Source organism: Colletotrichum fioriniae (assembly GCF_027942845.1).
Source record: "Colletotrichum fioriniae strain IMI 355084 chromosome Unknown scaffold_11, whole genome shotgun sequence".
In the NCBI taxonomy this organism is placed as follows: Eukaryota; Fungi; Ascomycota; class Sordariomycetes; order Glomerellales; family Glomerellaceae; genus Colletotrichum; species Colletotrichum fioriniae.
The window spans coordinates 804,887-817,792 of NW_027076847.1; the positions used below are offsets into that span (position 1 = coordinate 804,887).

The 12,906-nt window shown below is 53.6% G+C and overlaps 5 protein-coding genes across 5 annotated transcripts; 1 reads left to right on the forward strand and 4 right to left on the reverse strand.

The window, feature by feature from the left end:
* Positions 1-163: 163 nt before the first annotated feature.
* N0V96_008847 (uncharacterized protein) lies at positions 164-1,219 on the reverse strand (the record flags this gene model as incomplete). Its single annotated transcript, XM_053188781.2, has 1 exon — positions 164-1,219. One exon carries the CDS (start codon positions 1,217-1,219, stop codon positions 164-166), a length of 1,056 nt encoding a protein of 351 aa, XP_053053547.1.
* Positions 1,220-1,797: 578 nt separating this feature from the next.
* Positions 1,798-3,318, reverse strand: N0V96_008848 (uncharacterized protein; the record flags this gene model as incomplete). Its single annotated transcript, XM_065758464.1, is given in 4 exon segments — positions 1,798-2,421; positions 2,479-2,880; positions 2,894-3,118; positions 3,190-3,318. 4 exon segments carry the CDS (start codon positions 3,316-3,318, stop codon positions 1,798-1,800), a joined length of 1,380 nt encoding a protein of 459 aa, XP_065612857.1.
* A 1,908-nt stretch (positions 3,319-5,226) lies between these two features.
* N0V96_008849 (uncharacterized protein) lies at positions 5,227-7,120 on the forward strand (the record flags this gene model as incomplete). The annotated part of the gene is made up of 2 exons (XM_065758465.1): positions 5,227-5,296; positions 5,529-7,120. The coding sequence occupies 2 exons, from the start codon at positions 5,227-5,229 to the stop codon at positions 7,118-7,120; spliced, it is 1,662 nt and encodes a 553-aa protein (XP_065612858.1).
* A 714-nt stretch (positions 7,121-7,834) lies between these two features.
* Positions 7,835-9,773, reverse strand: N0V96_008850 (uncharacterized protein; the record flags this gene model as incomplete). The annotated part of the gene is made up of 3 exons (XM_053188784.1): positions 7,835-8,613; positions 8,676-9,539; positions 9,608-9,773. The coding sequence occupies 3 exons, from the start codon at positions 9,771-9,773 to the stop codon at positions 7,835-7,837; spliced, it is 1,809 nt and encodes a 602-aa protein (XP_053053550.1).
* A 1,401-nt stretch (positions 9,774-11,174) lies between these two features.
* On the reverse strand, positions 11,175-12,539 carry N0V96_008851 (uncharacterized protein; the record flags this gene model as incomplete). Its single annotated transcript, XM_053188785.1, has 4 exons — positions 11,175-11,596; positions 11,660-11,733; positions 11,800-12,182; positions 12,246-12,539. The coding sequence occupies 4 exons, from the start codon at positions 12,537-12,539 to the stop codon at positions 11,175-11,177; spliced, it is 1,173 nt and encodes a 390-aa protein (XP_053053551.1).
* Between the last annotated feature and the right edge of the window lie 367 nt (positions 12,540-12,906).

Sequence of the window (12,906 nt, forward strand, 5' to 3'; positions counted from 1 at the left end):
GCTAAGGTTAACTTCCTGGCTTTGATAAGGCGCCTCTACACGAAGGGAGACCGAGAGATCACTGAAGTTATCAATTCTCAGGGCAGCTTATGCCGCTTCATTGAACGTTTTCTCTTTCCATGAAAATCTGTACTATGGTCCAGAAAAGGACCAAAACAAACATCTAGAAATACCTCTCATAAGCCTTGGCCGCATCCATAATCATTTTATTAAAAGTTATCCAACGTTGTCCAGTCGCCTTTGAAGCCTTCGACGCATCCACCCTCCGTGACTCAGGTGGCTCGCCGTAGTCCTCCAGATACCCCTTCCCTGGCTCTCCCTCCTGGATAATGTCCCTCCTCTCAGGATACGCCTTCCTCAACAGGTCGCAATACGCCTGAATATTGGCAAAGTTACCATTCCCACCAGCAATGAAGCGCTGCCCGTCAGACACGTCCGGTCTATCAGCAGCAAACACAATAAGACGCCCGACGTCACGGGCGTCAACGTGCGTCCCGTTGCCAGGTCCAACGGGCGGCACCTCCTCGCCGCTCATGACGCGATATGCAATGATGGCGGTATCACTCAGCCTCTTGGGGTCCTCGGGGAGGATGAGCGGAGGGCCAGCGACCCACACCGGGTTGACGGCCGTCATGCTGAAGTTGATCTTGTCCTTATTCTTCTCCTTGAAGTCCCAGAAAGCGCGCTCTCCCTTGACCTTACTGGCGCCGTAAATTTGGTGGCCCGTCGCCTCGGAGCCTGCCTTCTCGAGAATCTCCTCCGCCTCATCGTTCCAGTCCGCTTCCGAGACCACACGCCCCTGAAACTTGGGACTCGAGCCGCGGATCGCCACAATGGACGACATGTACACAAAGGATTTTAACCCGGTCTCCTTTATCGCCGATTCAAGGATGCCGAGAGTGCCCTGCACGGCAGTCCCTAGGACCTCCTCGACATTTGTGTTAGTGAAGCTGACGGGTGTTGCGAGGTGGGCTATAGAGGTGACGCCTTTGAGTGCTTCGTCAAAGGCGCCTGGGACGATGATGTCTGGGACGATGGCCGTGGACAGCTGGCCCGATGCGGCGTGCGAGGGGAGGGCGGCGGTGAGCTCGTCTGCGGAGCGCTGGGTCCTGACGGCGGCGCGGACGGAGTAGCCAGCCAGGAGGTAGGCTTCGACTGTTCGGGCTCCAATGAAGCCGTTTGCGCCTGTGACGAGGGCCAGACCTTTTGTTGCCGACATTATTGGGGTTTGGTTGAGATAAGAGAGGATTCAGCAGGTGAGTGTGAGAAGGGGTAGCTTCAAGACGTGTTCAGTAGTCTCAGTACTTATGTTGCTGGACCGCGGACTGTTGTTGAAGTTGTGTAAGTTGTAAGAGCATATGAAGTTGGTTGAGTGAGACATGTGAGGTCTTGGCTCGGCTTTAAACGCTAAATACGATACAATGGACCAGTGGTCTTATCGCCAGTTTATCCCCGTGTCTTTGTCAGACATTCGTCCACGGATGGAGTAATGACGCTTCTGTTCCTAGCGTGCAGCGAGGCGCTTTCGGCCCCGATGAGATTTTGGCGCGGTGCTCATTCATAAATCGGCATAGTGCTTCGGATGAGGTGAGACGATGAGTAAACACAACATTCACTTCGTATTACATAATTTTGAGTGGTGCTACTGGAACTCCACGGGCTATTTGAAGTTCTTCTCATTTTACTCAGTCGCCGTTGTCATGTATATTGCTATTCAAATGCCTCGCCAGATCTTGAACCTGTCTACCTAAACCTTTTCTTTACTGACTAGGGTAAATAAAACATGTGTCTCCCAAATCATTTGTCAAGTCCTCCGGCCTCACGGACGGCAGACTGCGCATTATTGGCATGAGATCCAGTCTCAATCATCTTGGCCACCTCCGCATCATCATGCGGCGCCCTCAACTTGCCCACGGTCGTAAAGTCAGACCGCGGCCGCTTAACGATAATACCCTCCCGCGCCTCGCCCAACGCGCCACCAACACCAGCTTGGCCCGTCCTCAGCGCAGCAAGCGACTTGTGACGCTCCGAGAGGAGCTCGTCCTCGGCCTCCCAGCTGAGTGAGAGCAACGCGTTCTCCTTGGGCCGGACGGCCGGGTGGGTGAAGAGGGAGAGCACGCAAGGTCTCTCGCCGCTGGTCTCGGTGTTGCGGCCCGTGCCGTGCCAGATGCGGCCCTCGAAGATCATGGCGGTGCCGGCGGGCGCCTCGCAGGCGATTGTGCCCTCGCTGGTGAAGACGTTGCGGGGGCGGACGTTCTTGTTGTGCGAGCCGGGGAAGATGCGCGTGCCGCCGTTCTTCTCGGTGAAGTCGCACAGGAGCCAGGAGATGTTAAGGGCGCAGGGCTTGGTGCGGCCGTGGCCCATGATGCCTTGGTCCCAGTGGAGGACCTGGGGCATGCCGCCGGGGCGGGCGATGTTGATCTGTTATCATGTTGTTAGTCATTTATGCCTTTTCGTTAGATGGAAAAGAGTGCTTACGTTGTAGGACCACAAAAGGGGGTTATTGCAGCCAAGGTACCAAGGCACAACCTCATCGATCAGAGGGTGGTTCAGCAGATCAAGGAACTCCTCTCCCTTGTTGAAGATGTTCCAGATGCGCTGGTTGGGTTTCTTTGGGCCGCCATCAAATGTTGCCACGCCGGCATTACGCTCGCCGGCAGCCTGCTCTTGGGCGCCCTTCTTGAGGATGGCGACTTGCTCGGGGGTGAGTGCGTTCTTCATCAGACCATAACCCCATTTCCTCAAGTCACGCTTCACCTGCTCGATATCCTCCGTCGGCTTGGGCAGCTCGTCGAGGTTGAGCTCGTCCTTTGTCGTCGGAGCATCCGTGGGGTTCGGGGTGATGAGATCTGCAAAGCGGATGGCCAGGGGGGTAGTCTCCTTTGGTGGGGACGGCCGACATGAACACGGCGGTCTGAGGGTCATCGCGGCCTTCAGCCAGGTCCTCGAACCGCTCCGGGCGCCATGTAAGCTCAAAAGCGGGCTCGGCGCCGTCGGTAGGGGCTGAATCGAGGAGCTTGACCGGGCTGGAGCGGGCGTCAATGTAGACGGGGTCGGGGTCCGCGAAGTCGCCTTCGGCAAAGGTGACCTTTGCTAGTACGTTGAGCTCTTGGAAAGCCTAAACCCCGGTCACTCTTGGGTTAGTAAAGAGGGTTCCTCCAATGACGGGCTTCTTCGTAGAGTTATTACCTGTAGCTTATCGGCAAGGATCAGCCGTGCGAGGTTGCTCTGTGCTGTAAAGCGCTGGGCCTTGTTTCCGTAGCTGACGGAGCTGAAGTCAAGGGCCCCAAGGGGCTTGGAGGGTGCTGGCATAGACATCTTGTTGTTTGAAATTGACGCTGAAAGAATGTTCGAGGATGGTAGTTTGGTGAAAGGTGATGTGAGATTGATTGGAGAGTATACACCTTCCCGCTACTCATGGGAGAATTCAAATAGTTATACGTTCAGACTTCGCGATGCTGCTAGGATGAGAGTATTCGCTTCATGTCTGGGCATGTCGCCTCGCAACTCTAATCGAGTTGTTGTTGAAGCAACGCCATACGCGAATGAAGCGTTACGGACTACAGCATCGTAGACTTTGGCCGATGCCGTGCTCACTTAGCTGCGCCGGGCCCGGGTTGTGAACAGAGTTGCAACGTTTCTCAATGTTAGCTCCCCCCAGTTTCTCGGTCTCGGTCTCGGTCTCAGTTGTTTTACATGATTAAGATTGGGCTTGACGTCGCACTCCCCCACAAAAACCCTGGGGTCGTGGAACTCAATTATAACCAGCTTGCAAGCCAGTGCAGTAATTGGTAATAAGAGACTCAGGACTACTCCGTTCATTTGAAGACGGGCTGTGTAGGCACGACTAAAAGGTATCACGTTGTACAGCCCTGCGCCGGTAGATAACCAGCGTAACCCCTTGCTTGTGTCAAGGATTTAGAATAGATGAATCTACAAACCTTCGTGCGGGAAGCGCTGATTAGTCCCTTGGCTGCCACGCTGCCTAATCGTAGTCGTTGCTTATTTATATTATTACCGCCAACAGCTTGTATCCATACCTCGCTCTCGCACTCTATCGACGGCCGGGAAGCATATTAGAGCTTGGTACCGCAGTAGCTGCAAGCTTGGTTTACCTTGCCTCGCCCCTGCGCCCCCTTATCCCCCCAACGTTAGATCGCAGAAACTTAAGTCCGCAGGACGATCCAGCGGGCGGCGGCAGTTGAAGCACCGACCCGCGATGTGGCGTTCTTGGACTCGGGCAATGACGGTTCCCGGGCCGTCCGGGGTGGATTCCGGGGCACGCCGTACAAGGTAGCTTTTCGCTGAGTGAGTCGCTCGGCGGGTCTAGTTGGTGGATATTGCAATTCATCAGTGGACCGTGCCTCAACGATTCTTGCCGCATTTGGTGTTCAACTCGATGGCAATCTTAGTTACTTGTTTCTTGCAGTCTTGTTTCACAGCCCTGTGTACCTGTTGTACGTTGGTCTCGAAGTAGTCCTTCTAGACCAGAGTACTGGACATGTTCTCTTCATACACGAAGATTTGACTGGGGAAACTCGGTGGCATGCTGGCAGTTCGTGTAAGTTGCGGTGTAACGTGTAAATCGAACTGTTGTCACAATTGGTATCAAGATGTCTGTTCAGAGAGATCCGTAGTTCATCGAATTCAAGCACCGCCACATAGGTAAGAAAGAGTTACCTCGGAAGTGCCCCATAAGAACGTATCCTTAAGCAGTGGCTAGGGAGCTGAAAGGTAGGGAAATCTTCTACTTCTCCATGCAAGTCACGCACTTAGTCAGTTACTAGGTAGCCAACTCGCTCTCGTGACTCATCCTCGCTCTCGCGTCCCCTGTCCTCAGCCACACATGGAGCTTATTACGACCCCCATAGCCACTAGCTCCTCACCAATGGTCTTGCACAATGTCTGCACATTGACCGCGATCCGCGGCCTTGTCTTCGCCTTCGTGTTGGCACTCGGGTGGTTGTCATAACTTCAATCTAATGAGGAGCACCCAAAATTTGAACCGGCTGTCCGGCATCGAAATGTGCCTAGCTTGCACAAGACAAGGCTCATGACCTGGCTAGGAGGCGGGTAAGAACTTGTTCGCAGATAATGAGAATATTGACAGGACTATATCTGGTTTATCTCCCAGCTCTCGATATCACATTCTTCACTTAGGACTTAAACCTTCTTTGACTTTTGTCTATAATTGCAGCTCTTGGCACCCTGCGACAGATATTCAAAATGTTACGAAACAAGTTGGTACGGGCGCTATCTGCACTTAACTTTGCAGTTGGTGTCATCGCTACGAATAGTTCATGCAAGTGTGTAAGTCTATTATCCCCCCCTCCCCCGCCAAGATGGATCAATCCGACATCCCAACTATTCGTCTCAGATGAACTGACACAAGGCCGCTTGGGGCGGCGTTTCGCAACAGGCACCTAACGACGCTTGCTGGCCATCTACAAGTGACTGGCAGCAGTTCAATGCTACTCTCTCGGGGAAGCTCATCGCGATTAAACCAGTCGCTATATCTTGCTACCCAGGTCTTGATTATGACGCAAAGTTGTGCACCAGTGTCTTGGTGGACTGGTACAAGGGGGAATGGATGTCATCGCACCCGGTTGGCCTGGACTACCCCCTGAACATCACATGCCCTCCCGTCCAACCTACATCGAACTCGACCGCCGCAGGAGGCTCTTGTACTCTCGGCACGAACCCCGTATACGCCGTTAACGTGACGGATACCGACGACATCGTCGCCGCCCTTCAGTTCGCAGAGGAGAAGAACCTGAGAGTCGTGGTCAAAAGCACCGGGCACGATGTCCTCGGCCGCAGCGACGGCTTCGGCGGCTTGGAGATTTGGCTTCGCTACTTCCGCAACGGCATCACCCCGCAAACCTCGTTCCAGTCCTCCACCGGCTGTGCGGCATCGGGATGGGCCGGCAGTGCCATGAAGCTTGCCGGTGCGTACATGTGGGGTGAGAGCTACGCAGCCGCAAAGGAGAACAATGTCGTCGTCGTAGGCGGAGGAAGCTCAACCGTCTGCAGCACGGGAGGTTGGATGCAGGGCGGCGGCCACGGCCCGGCCAGCCATACTTTCGGTCTCGGCGCTGACCAGGTGCTCGAGGCTGAGCTGATCCTCGCAAACGGTACCGCTGTCACGGTTAACGCCTGCCAGCATCAGGACCTTTACTATGCCATTCGTGGCGGAGGTCCCAGCTCCTACGGTGTTGTCGTGTCAACTACGGTCAAGACGTACCCGCAGGTCACTGTGGCCGTTCAGAACCTCCAGTTCGCGGCCCCTACTGGAACCTCCAAGATCGCTTTTATGGATGCGCTCGCGACTCTCTACACCTCGATCCCGGAATTGGTGGAGGCTGGTTTTGCCGGCTACAGCCACTGGCAGGTTGACGGCCAGTCTGCTTCTTTCAACAACTACACTACGGCGTATTCTCACGCCATCTACGTCTTCAATAAGACCGCTGAGGAGGCAGAAGCCGCGGGCAAGAGCCTTCTTGACAAGATTCACAAGTTCAACGACACCCTCTTTGTTAACTCGAGCTATGTGGCTTTTGACGACTACTGGACCTTCTTCAAGGAGGTCAGCGCCGATAATAACCCTGTCGGTCTCATGGCCGCCTCTGGATCTCGCCTCCTCGACACGGATGCCGTCAACAACTTCACGAGCGTCCGTGATCTTGTCGAGACCCTGGCCGGAAAGACGGGCGAATATGTCACAAACGTCATCTCTATCGTCTCGGGCGGCCAAGTCTGGGCCGATGCAGCTCAGGAGTACTCCGCCGTTCTGCCCGCCTGGCGGACGGCTGTCTTGCATCAGTCTGTCGCGCGTATTCTCAGCCCCGGTGTCAGCGATGCTCGCTTTCAAGAGGTCCATGACGACGTCACATTTAACAAGATTGGCGCCATGAAGATCTTGGCCCCGAACATGGGATCGTACATGAACGAGGGTGATGCTTTTGATCCTGATTGGAAGGTGGATTACTACGGTGTCAATTACAACAGGCTTCAGTGTATCAAGGAGTACTACGACCCCGGAGAGCTCTTCTACTGTCCGACTTGTGTCGGAAGCGATAAGTGGCAAGAAGACCCTGTCGGACGTTTGTGCCGCGCGTAGTCACATTGGCTCTGGTTGACATTGAAATGGACCCACGCCGGTGTGTTTGTGGTGAACAATTGATTAAATGAGAAGACCTAAAATTCTAACTCTGAACCTATAGACTTTCAATAAGACTTTACCATTAGCACTCCTTACGTGATACCTGCAGTAGGTTACAGTCCGGTAGCAAAGTGAAATTTACGGTGAGTTCGAATTTCATTTCCGAAATGCTCGAATCGACTTCAACCACAGCCGGCAATAGAGCAAGCCGAAAACTTTCTAGGTCTTAGAAATTACTCTTGATCTGCTACTGAGTGCCATGCAATTTTTGAGTCGTTTGAGGAGCGCAATATTTCGTGCGTATGTGTGCTTTCGGTCTACTGATACTCATTCCTTGTATATAGGCTGTATCTACACGGTAGATAATGTGAGGGGTCTGTATGTAACGAACAACAATCACATTACTACTAGTATTGTTAGATCATAATGCTGTACTCATGATTTGATACCGCGATGAAATAAGTCTTCAGCGAACTTTTGATATGTATTGAATACTAAGTGTATGTTAATTCCGTTCCTCACTATCTACACGTTTCTTTGAGACCAGGACAGTTGAACTCATAAACAATCTTGCGGTAGCTTCATACTAGTACATATGCTTGCTCGATACATATGTAGCATGCACAAAGCCAGAGACATCTCTTCAACATATGAAACAAGCTCAACAGGTCTTTAAAGCAAGAAAGAGTCAGGATGATCGTTGATATACTGCATAGCCTCAACACGCCAGTCGTCTCTGGTCACACCAGGTCCGCTCTCCTTGAAGTTGTACGTCTCCAAGCCCTCCTCAGAGTACCTGGGCCACTCAGCAAAGTCCAGACCATGGTTGTTTGGGTCCAGTGTGCGAATGAAGGAGATGGCAGTGGCCTGGTAGGCCTGAGTATTCTTGCTCAACGCATACGGCAGACCGGCAAACATGTAGAACCACACGTCGAAAGCATGGAATGATCCCAGCACGGGCAGGTGCGTCAGGACGCCAAGGTCAGGCAGCAGGCCCGCCGACGGGATGCTCACGTCGGTGACGTAGTTCCACACAGTCTGTTCTGAGACGTTGTAATGTGCCAGAAGGTTGCGTCGCTGAGCCTGGAAGCTGAAGTCGCCAACCACGGCGGCCAGGCGCTTGAAGTTGGGCGTGACGGCATTGAGGATGCCTGTGCCAAAGGGGGAGCCTTTGGTGATGTCTGCGGGGTAGAGCTTCATGAGGCCGGCCATGTCCGCGTCGGAAGCCTTAGGCCACCAGATTGTTTGGAAATAGTTGGCAAAGTCCTCGTCTGAGAGAGTCTCGAGCTGGGCGAGAAGTGAGAAGAGGGTACCCTCGTCGCGCATGTCGCCAGTGATCAGTGGCACCGAGGCCATCTTGCCAGCTGCGGCGAGGCGGTGGGGAGAGTCCTTGAGATGCTTCCCATCGGGACGAAGGGTCCACGTCGAGGCAAGGGAACGAGGCCCGAGGACTAGTTAGAAGCATCTTATTAGCACAACACCAAGACACGACTTATGCTGAGAGTGAACTTACGCATTCCCTCTTCGTTGACGGAGGCCATGATATCATCAAAGTCGGCAACTTTCAGACAAGCAATCTTGTCCGATGCACCTGCACATCCCGTCCTCTCGACCATGTGATCAAAGAAAGGCTGAGCTCGCTCAGCACTCTCAACCATGACCGGACCACCAGACAAGGCCATGGCACCGCGGAACAAGTCAGTGGCGCCCTCGCCCTCGTCCCAGAGTAGATGTGCAACGACGGACCAGCTGCCAGCCGACTCACCCATGATGACGACCTGGTCAGGGTCGCCGCCAAAGTCAGCAATGTGCTCCTGCACCCACTGCATCGCTACTCGCTGGTCCTCGAGACCGAGGTTGAGAAGCCCCGCTTCCTCCATCTCCCGCGACGCAGAGAAGCCAAAGGCATTGAGGCGGTAGTTTGCCGAGACGCCAATGATTGGCTGGCCCAGGTCGACAGAGGTCCGGACAAGGCCGCCGACATTGTAGTTGAGCAGCTCGCCGCGGATCACGTCCGTCTCGCTGGTGTCGGTGAAGGGGCTGCCGACCTCGTAGCCGCCGCCGTGGATCCAAATCACCACAGGCAGCTTGTCGCCCTTGGTTGTGCCCACGGGTGTCTGGACGTTGATGAGGAGGCAGTCCTCGCTGCGGGCTCGACCGATGAGGTTGAAGACCGTATCGGCGAGGGCACCCACGACGGGGCCGATTTGCGTGCCCAGCTCGCCCAGGACTAGACTGCTGTTTGAGTCGGTGGTCAGAATTGAGGCCGTTGTCTTTTGCGGGCAGATGGGGCCATAGTCGCTGGCGTCGAAGTCACCTAGCTGCTCGGTGTAGAGCTGCGAATGCTCGAAGCGGCCGGCCGAGGCGAAGGGAATGCCTTGGGCAAGTTAGCAATGTCACCGGCGGTGAGTCCGTTGGTATTCCTGTTGAATCATGACAACGTACCCAAGAATTCCTGGATGTTTCCGTTCACACGCCCCGTTACATTGGCGTAGCTGACCTCGACCTTGGGCTTCAAGGTTTCACGGGATGTGATGGGCTTCGCAGCGACCAGGGCAAAGTGGGATGCCGCAAGGAGGGCCGTGAGCCCAATCCATTTGGACGAAATCATAATAAATGAAAAGAGTGACCGATGTGATTAAAGAGTGTAGGTCAGAGTTGAGTGTGCTCAACTCGTCAGTTGGATATCAGACAATACAGAAACTGAACAAAATCAGTGAAACTGCAGAGAGCAAAAGAGTGAAGCTGCTTCCTGCATGATGTTCACGAACCCTTGGACTCAAGGGGCACAATAGATGTATTCTATGAATACAATCTGCTCCTCCATTTTCTTACAAATACACCGAACATTCCGGACCCTCACTGCTCGATTGCGATCATCCTGAGAAGTGCCAAAGAAGACTTCAATGGACGGAACTTGCTCCGTCCTCCTATCTTTTCAGTTCCCAATCGAACGTAAGGCAAGGGCCATCAGACTACGGACATGCTTTCAGCTAGTCATGGCTAACGCTCAATAAGAAATTCTCGTTGACGATCAACGCTCTTTCATATCCTTAATGGAGTTGAGACTGGTGACTGGGGAGTTCTGGGTTAATATGTTGTCTGCGTAGGCCAAATTACATTTTACCCCTTTTGAGCTATACCCTTGGAGTATTGCCCAACGTGGACGACGATCACTCAGTCTGGATAATACCTACCCCTCTCAGGTCGATATTGGGCGGTGTATGGATGTCATCGCTGCCACGCCGGCGTTGATTTCTCCGAAAACTCTCTCAAAAACTCTCCGGAGTTCGGACCAGGGGCCGGCAAAAGAGAGTTCGGCATTGCATGCCTCTACAAGATGAGAACCAAGATGAGTCCTTGACCCCTTATCTCGATCTCTAGGTATGGTCTATGATCACTGATCCATTGCATCGCGGAGCAACTATGCATCGGTAACCGACGGGATGTCGATACCTTGTGCAAGCCCCTTGTCCGAGTCTCAACATCGCAGGAGATCAAATTGACCCCTGGCTGTCATTCTACGAGGGTGTGGACCACGCGGCACCGGGATGCCGCCGATATTGAAATCGGGAACGACAGGCCTCCGTTGGTTGATGACAAACAAAACTCTCTCTCGAGCACGGACGTGACTCAGGCCATGGGTTTGAAACTTTCTCCACGTGTTCATGCTCGAATGGGAAAAAGATGCCCAATCTGACACAGTCAAAATGTTATTCTGCTTGTGAACGGTGGTGAGTGCGGGCTGTGGTCCCACCATATGAGGGCAGGCGGAGCAAGACACAAAGTGCGAGACACATGACCTGTTGGTATGGGAGCAAACTTGAAGCTATTCGAGATGGGTAAAAAAATGATTATTCTAGGGGCGAGTTCTATCGCAATCTAAGTAACTAGCTTAAGGTATCTTCCAAGTTCCAATTTCCTCCACCAGTATCGTGTTCAGCGTTCATAGACACAAAGAAAAGGCTATCATCAGTAGAAATACAACAAATCACATGGTATCTTATAACACCTAAACATGCTGCCTTTCCTTTCGCTCCTCTTCCCACGTGACGTCCCTCTGGACGACAATGGTATCCATGGGCAGGTCCTCGCCGAGAACGTCACGCTTGTCGCTGGTCCTGGTAGCCCCGGAGACTGAGTACTTCATATTGCTGCCATGGTGCAGGTACTCTTCGGAATCGTTACCGGTCGTCAGACGCTCGTGGTTCGCGGAGCGCTTGAAGTTGTGAGAGACGCCGGGACGCGAGTTACCGCCAGTGCCTCCGAAGGTAGCAGGCCCGCCCGAGACGTGGTTGGACTTCTGGTCCCGGGTCGACCACGGCGTGCCGTAACGGATCCTGCGGTAAACCGGAACCAGAGTGACGGCGCAAGCGCCGATGATGGCGATGTAGATCTCCACGACGGTGGCGGTCCACATGAGAGCGTATTGCTCTATAATTTGAATAAGTTAGCGCCAAATGATTCGAGGTTCAAGAAGTTGGGGGGTTTACGTACGTGTCATGTCTGTTACGCCTATTGAGTAGAGGGAGGCTAACGAGCCGAACCGCACGAGACTAGCAACCACCACACTGTCTCACTTTGTTAGATCGTGCCCACAGACGCGTGTTCAAATTTTTTTTTCGAGGTCTACTCACAGACTGCCTAGCGCGAAAACGCAGCAAATGCCGACTCTCTTGCTCGAGCTGACCTGCAGCTTCATAGTCTCGCGGATCGGAAGCACAAGCGTGAGGATGTCGATTAGACTGTTGGCGATCGAGTTGCCCACAAAGTAGAGAATTAGGTCGATGCAGGTACCCGCGCCTGGGTTCGTCGTCTGTTCCCACGTGTATGCCAGCGGGCGGCACTGCAAACAGTTGGTGATCAAGATGGCGATGAGCCAACCCAAGCATGCCGCCGAGAGCGCATAGATGCCCTTTTGCATGAACGGCGTGGGGAAGACGCGCCAGTAGAAGGCCAGCAGAGACAGCTTAATCAATGGCGAAGAAAAGCCATAGCAGAACTCGGCGACGACAACGCACTGCAGTAGAGTTAGTTCTCCACGGCTTGTCGTTTTGCTGTGGGAGTGAGGACTGCATCAAACCTTCAAGAACGTGATCAGCTGATTTGGGTCTTCAGCCATCACATCGACGATGCTTCGTCCCAAGCCGCCGTGAACCGTTGCCTCGATAGTGGTGGCGCAGAAAGCATGGTTGATGATCAGACTGACCAACGCCAGCCAGTCGTCGAGACCCCATCCCAAACCCGTGAGCTTTCGTGCCCAGAATCGTCCGATACAGGTGATGGTGGCTATCACCGCAAGAATGACATTGATGGCGATGATTGCTGTGTCGGTATGCGGCTCATTGCTGCTCGTCGATGTTGTTGTCGAAGCCATGTTCTATTATTCGAAGCGTCCCTGGTCTGACCCTGAGTCGTGTATCCTGTCGAGGAGGAGAGTCACCAACAAACCCAACCAACAACTGTCAAATATGATGACCAGAGCAGGAAGGTGACGAATGTCGCGAGAACCGGTGGGCTGTATTGTTTATGCACGATAAAAGCTCCTTTAGTGGCCCACGGGGGGCAGAACCAAAGTCCAGTCTCGATCCTTGGGATGCCGGGCGCGCCCCTCGCCGCGCCCCGTTGATAGACATCAGTCTAGCATCAGTCTAGAATGGTCAAGATTCGGAAACATGTCGTAATGCCTGTGCCCCCAAAGTGGTGCCGTCGCACGCTCGAGGGACAAGACTGCGAGAGAATTG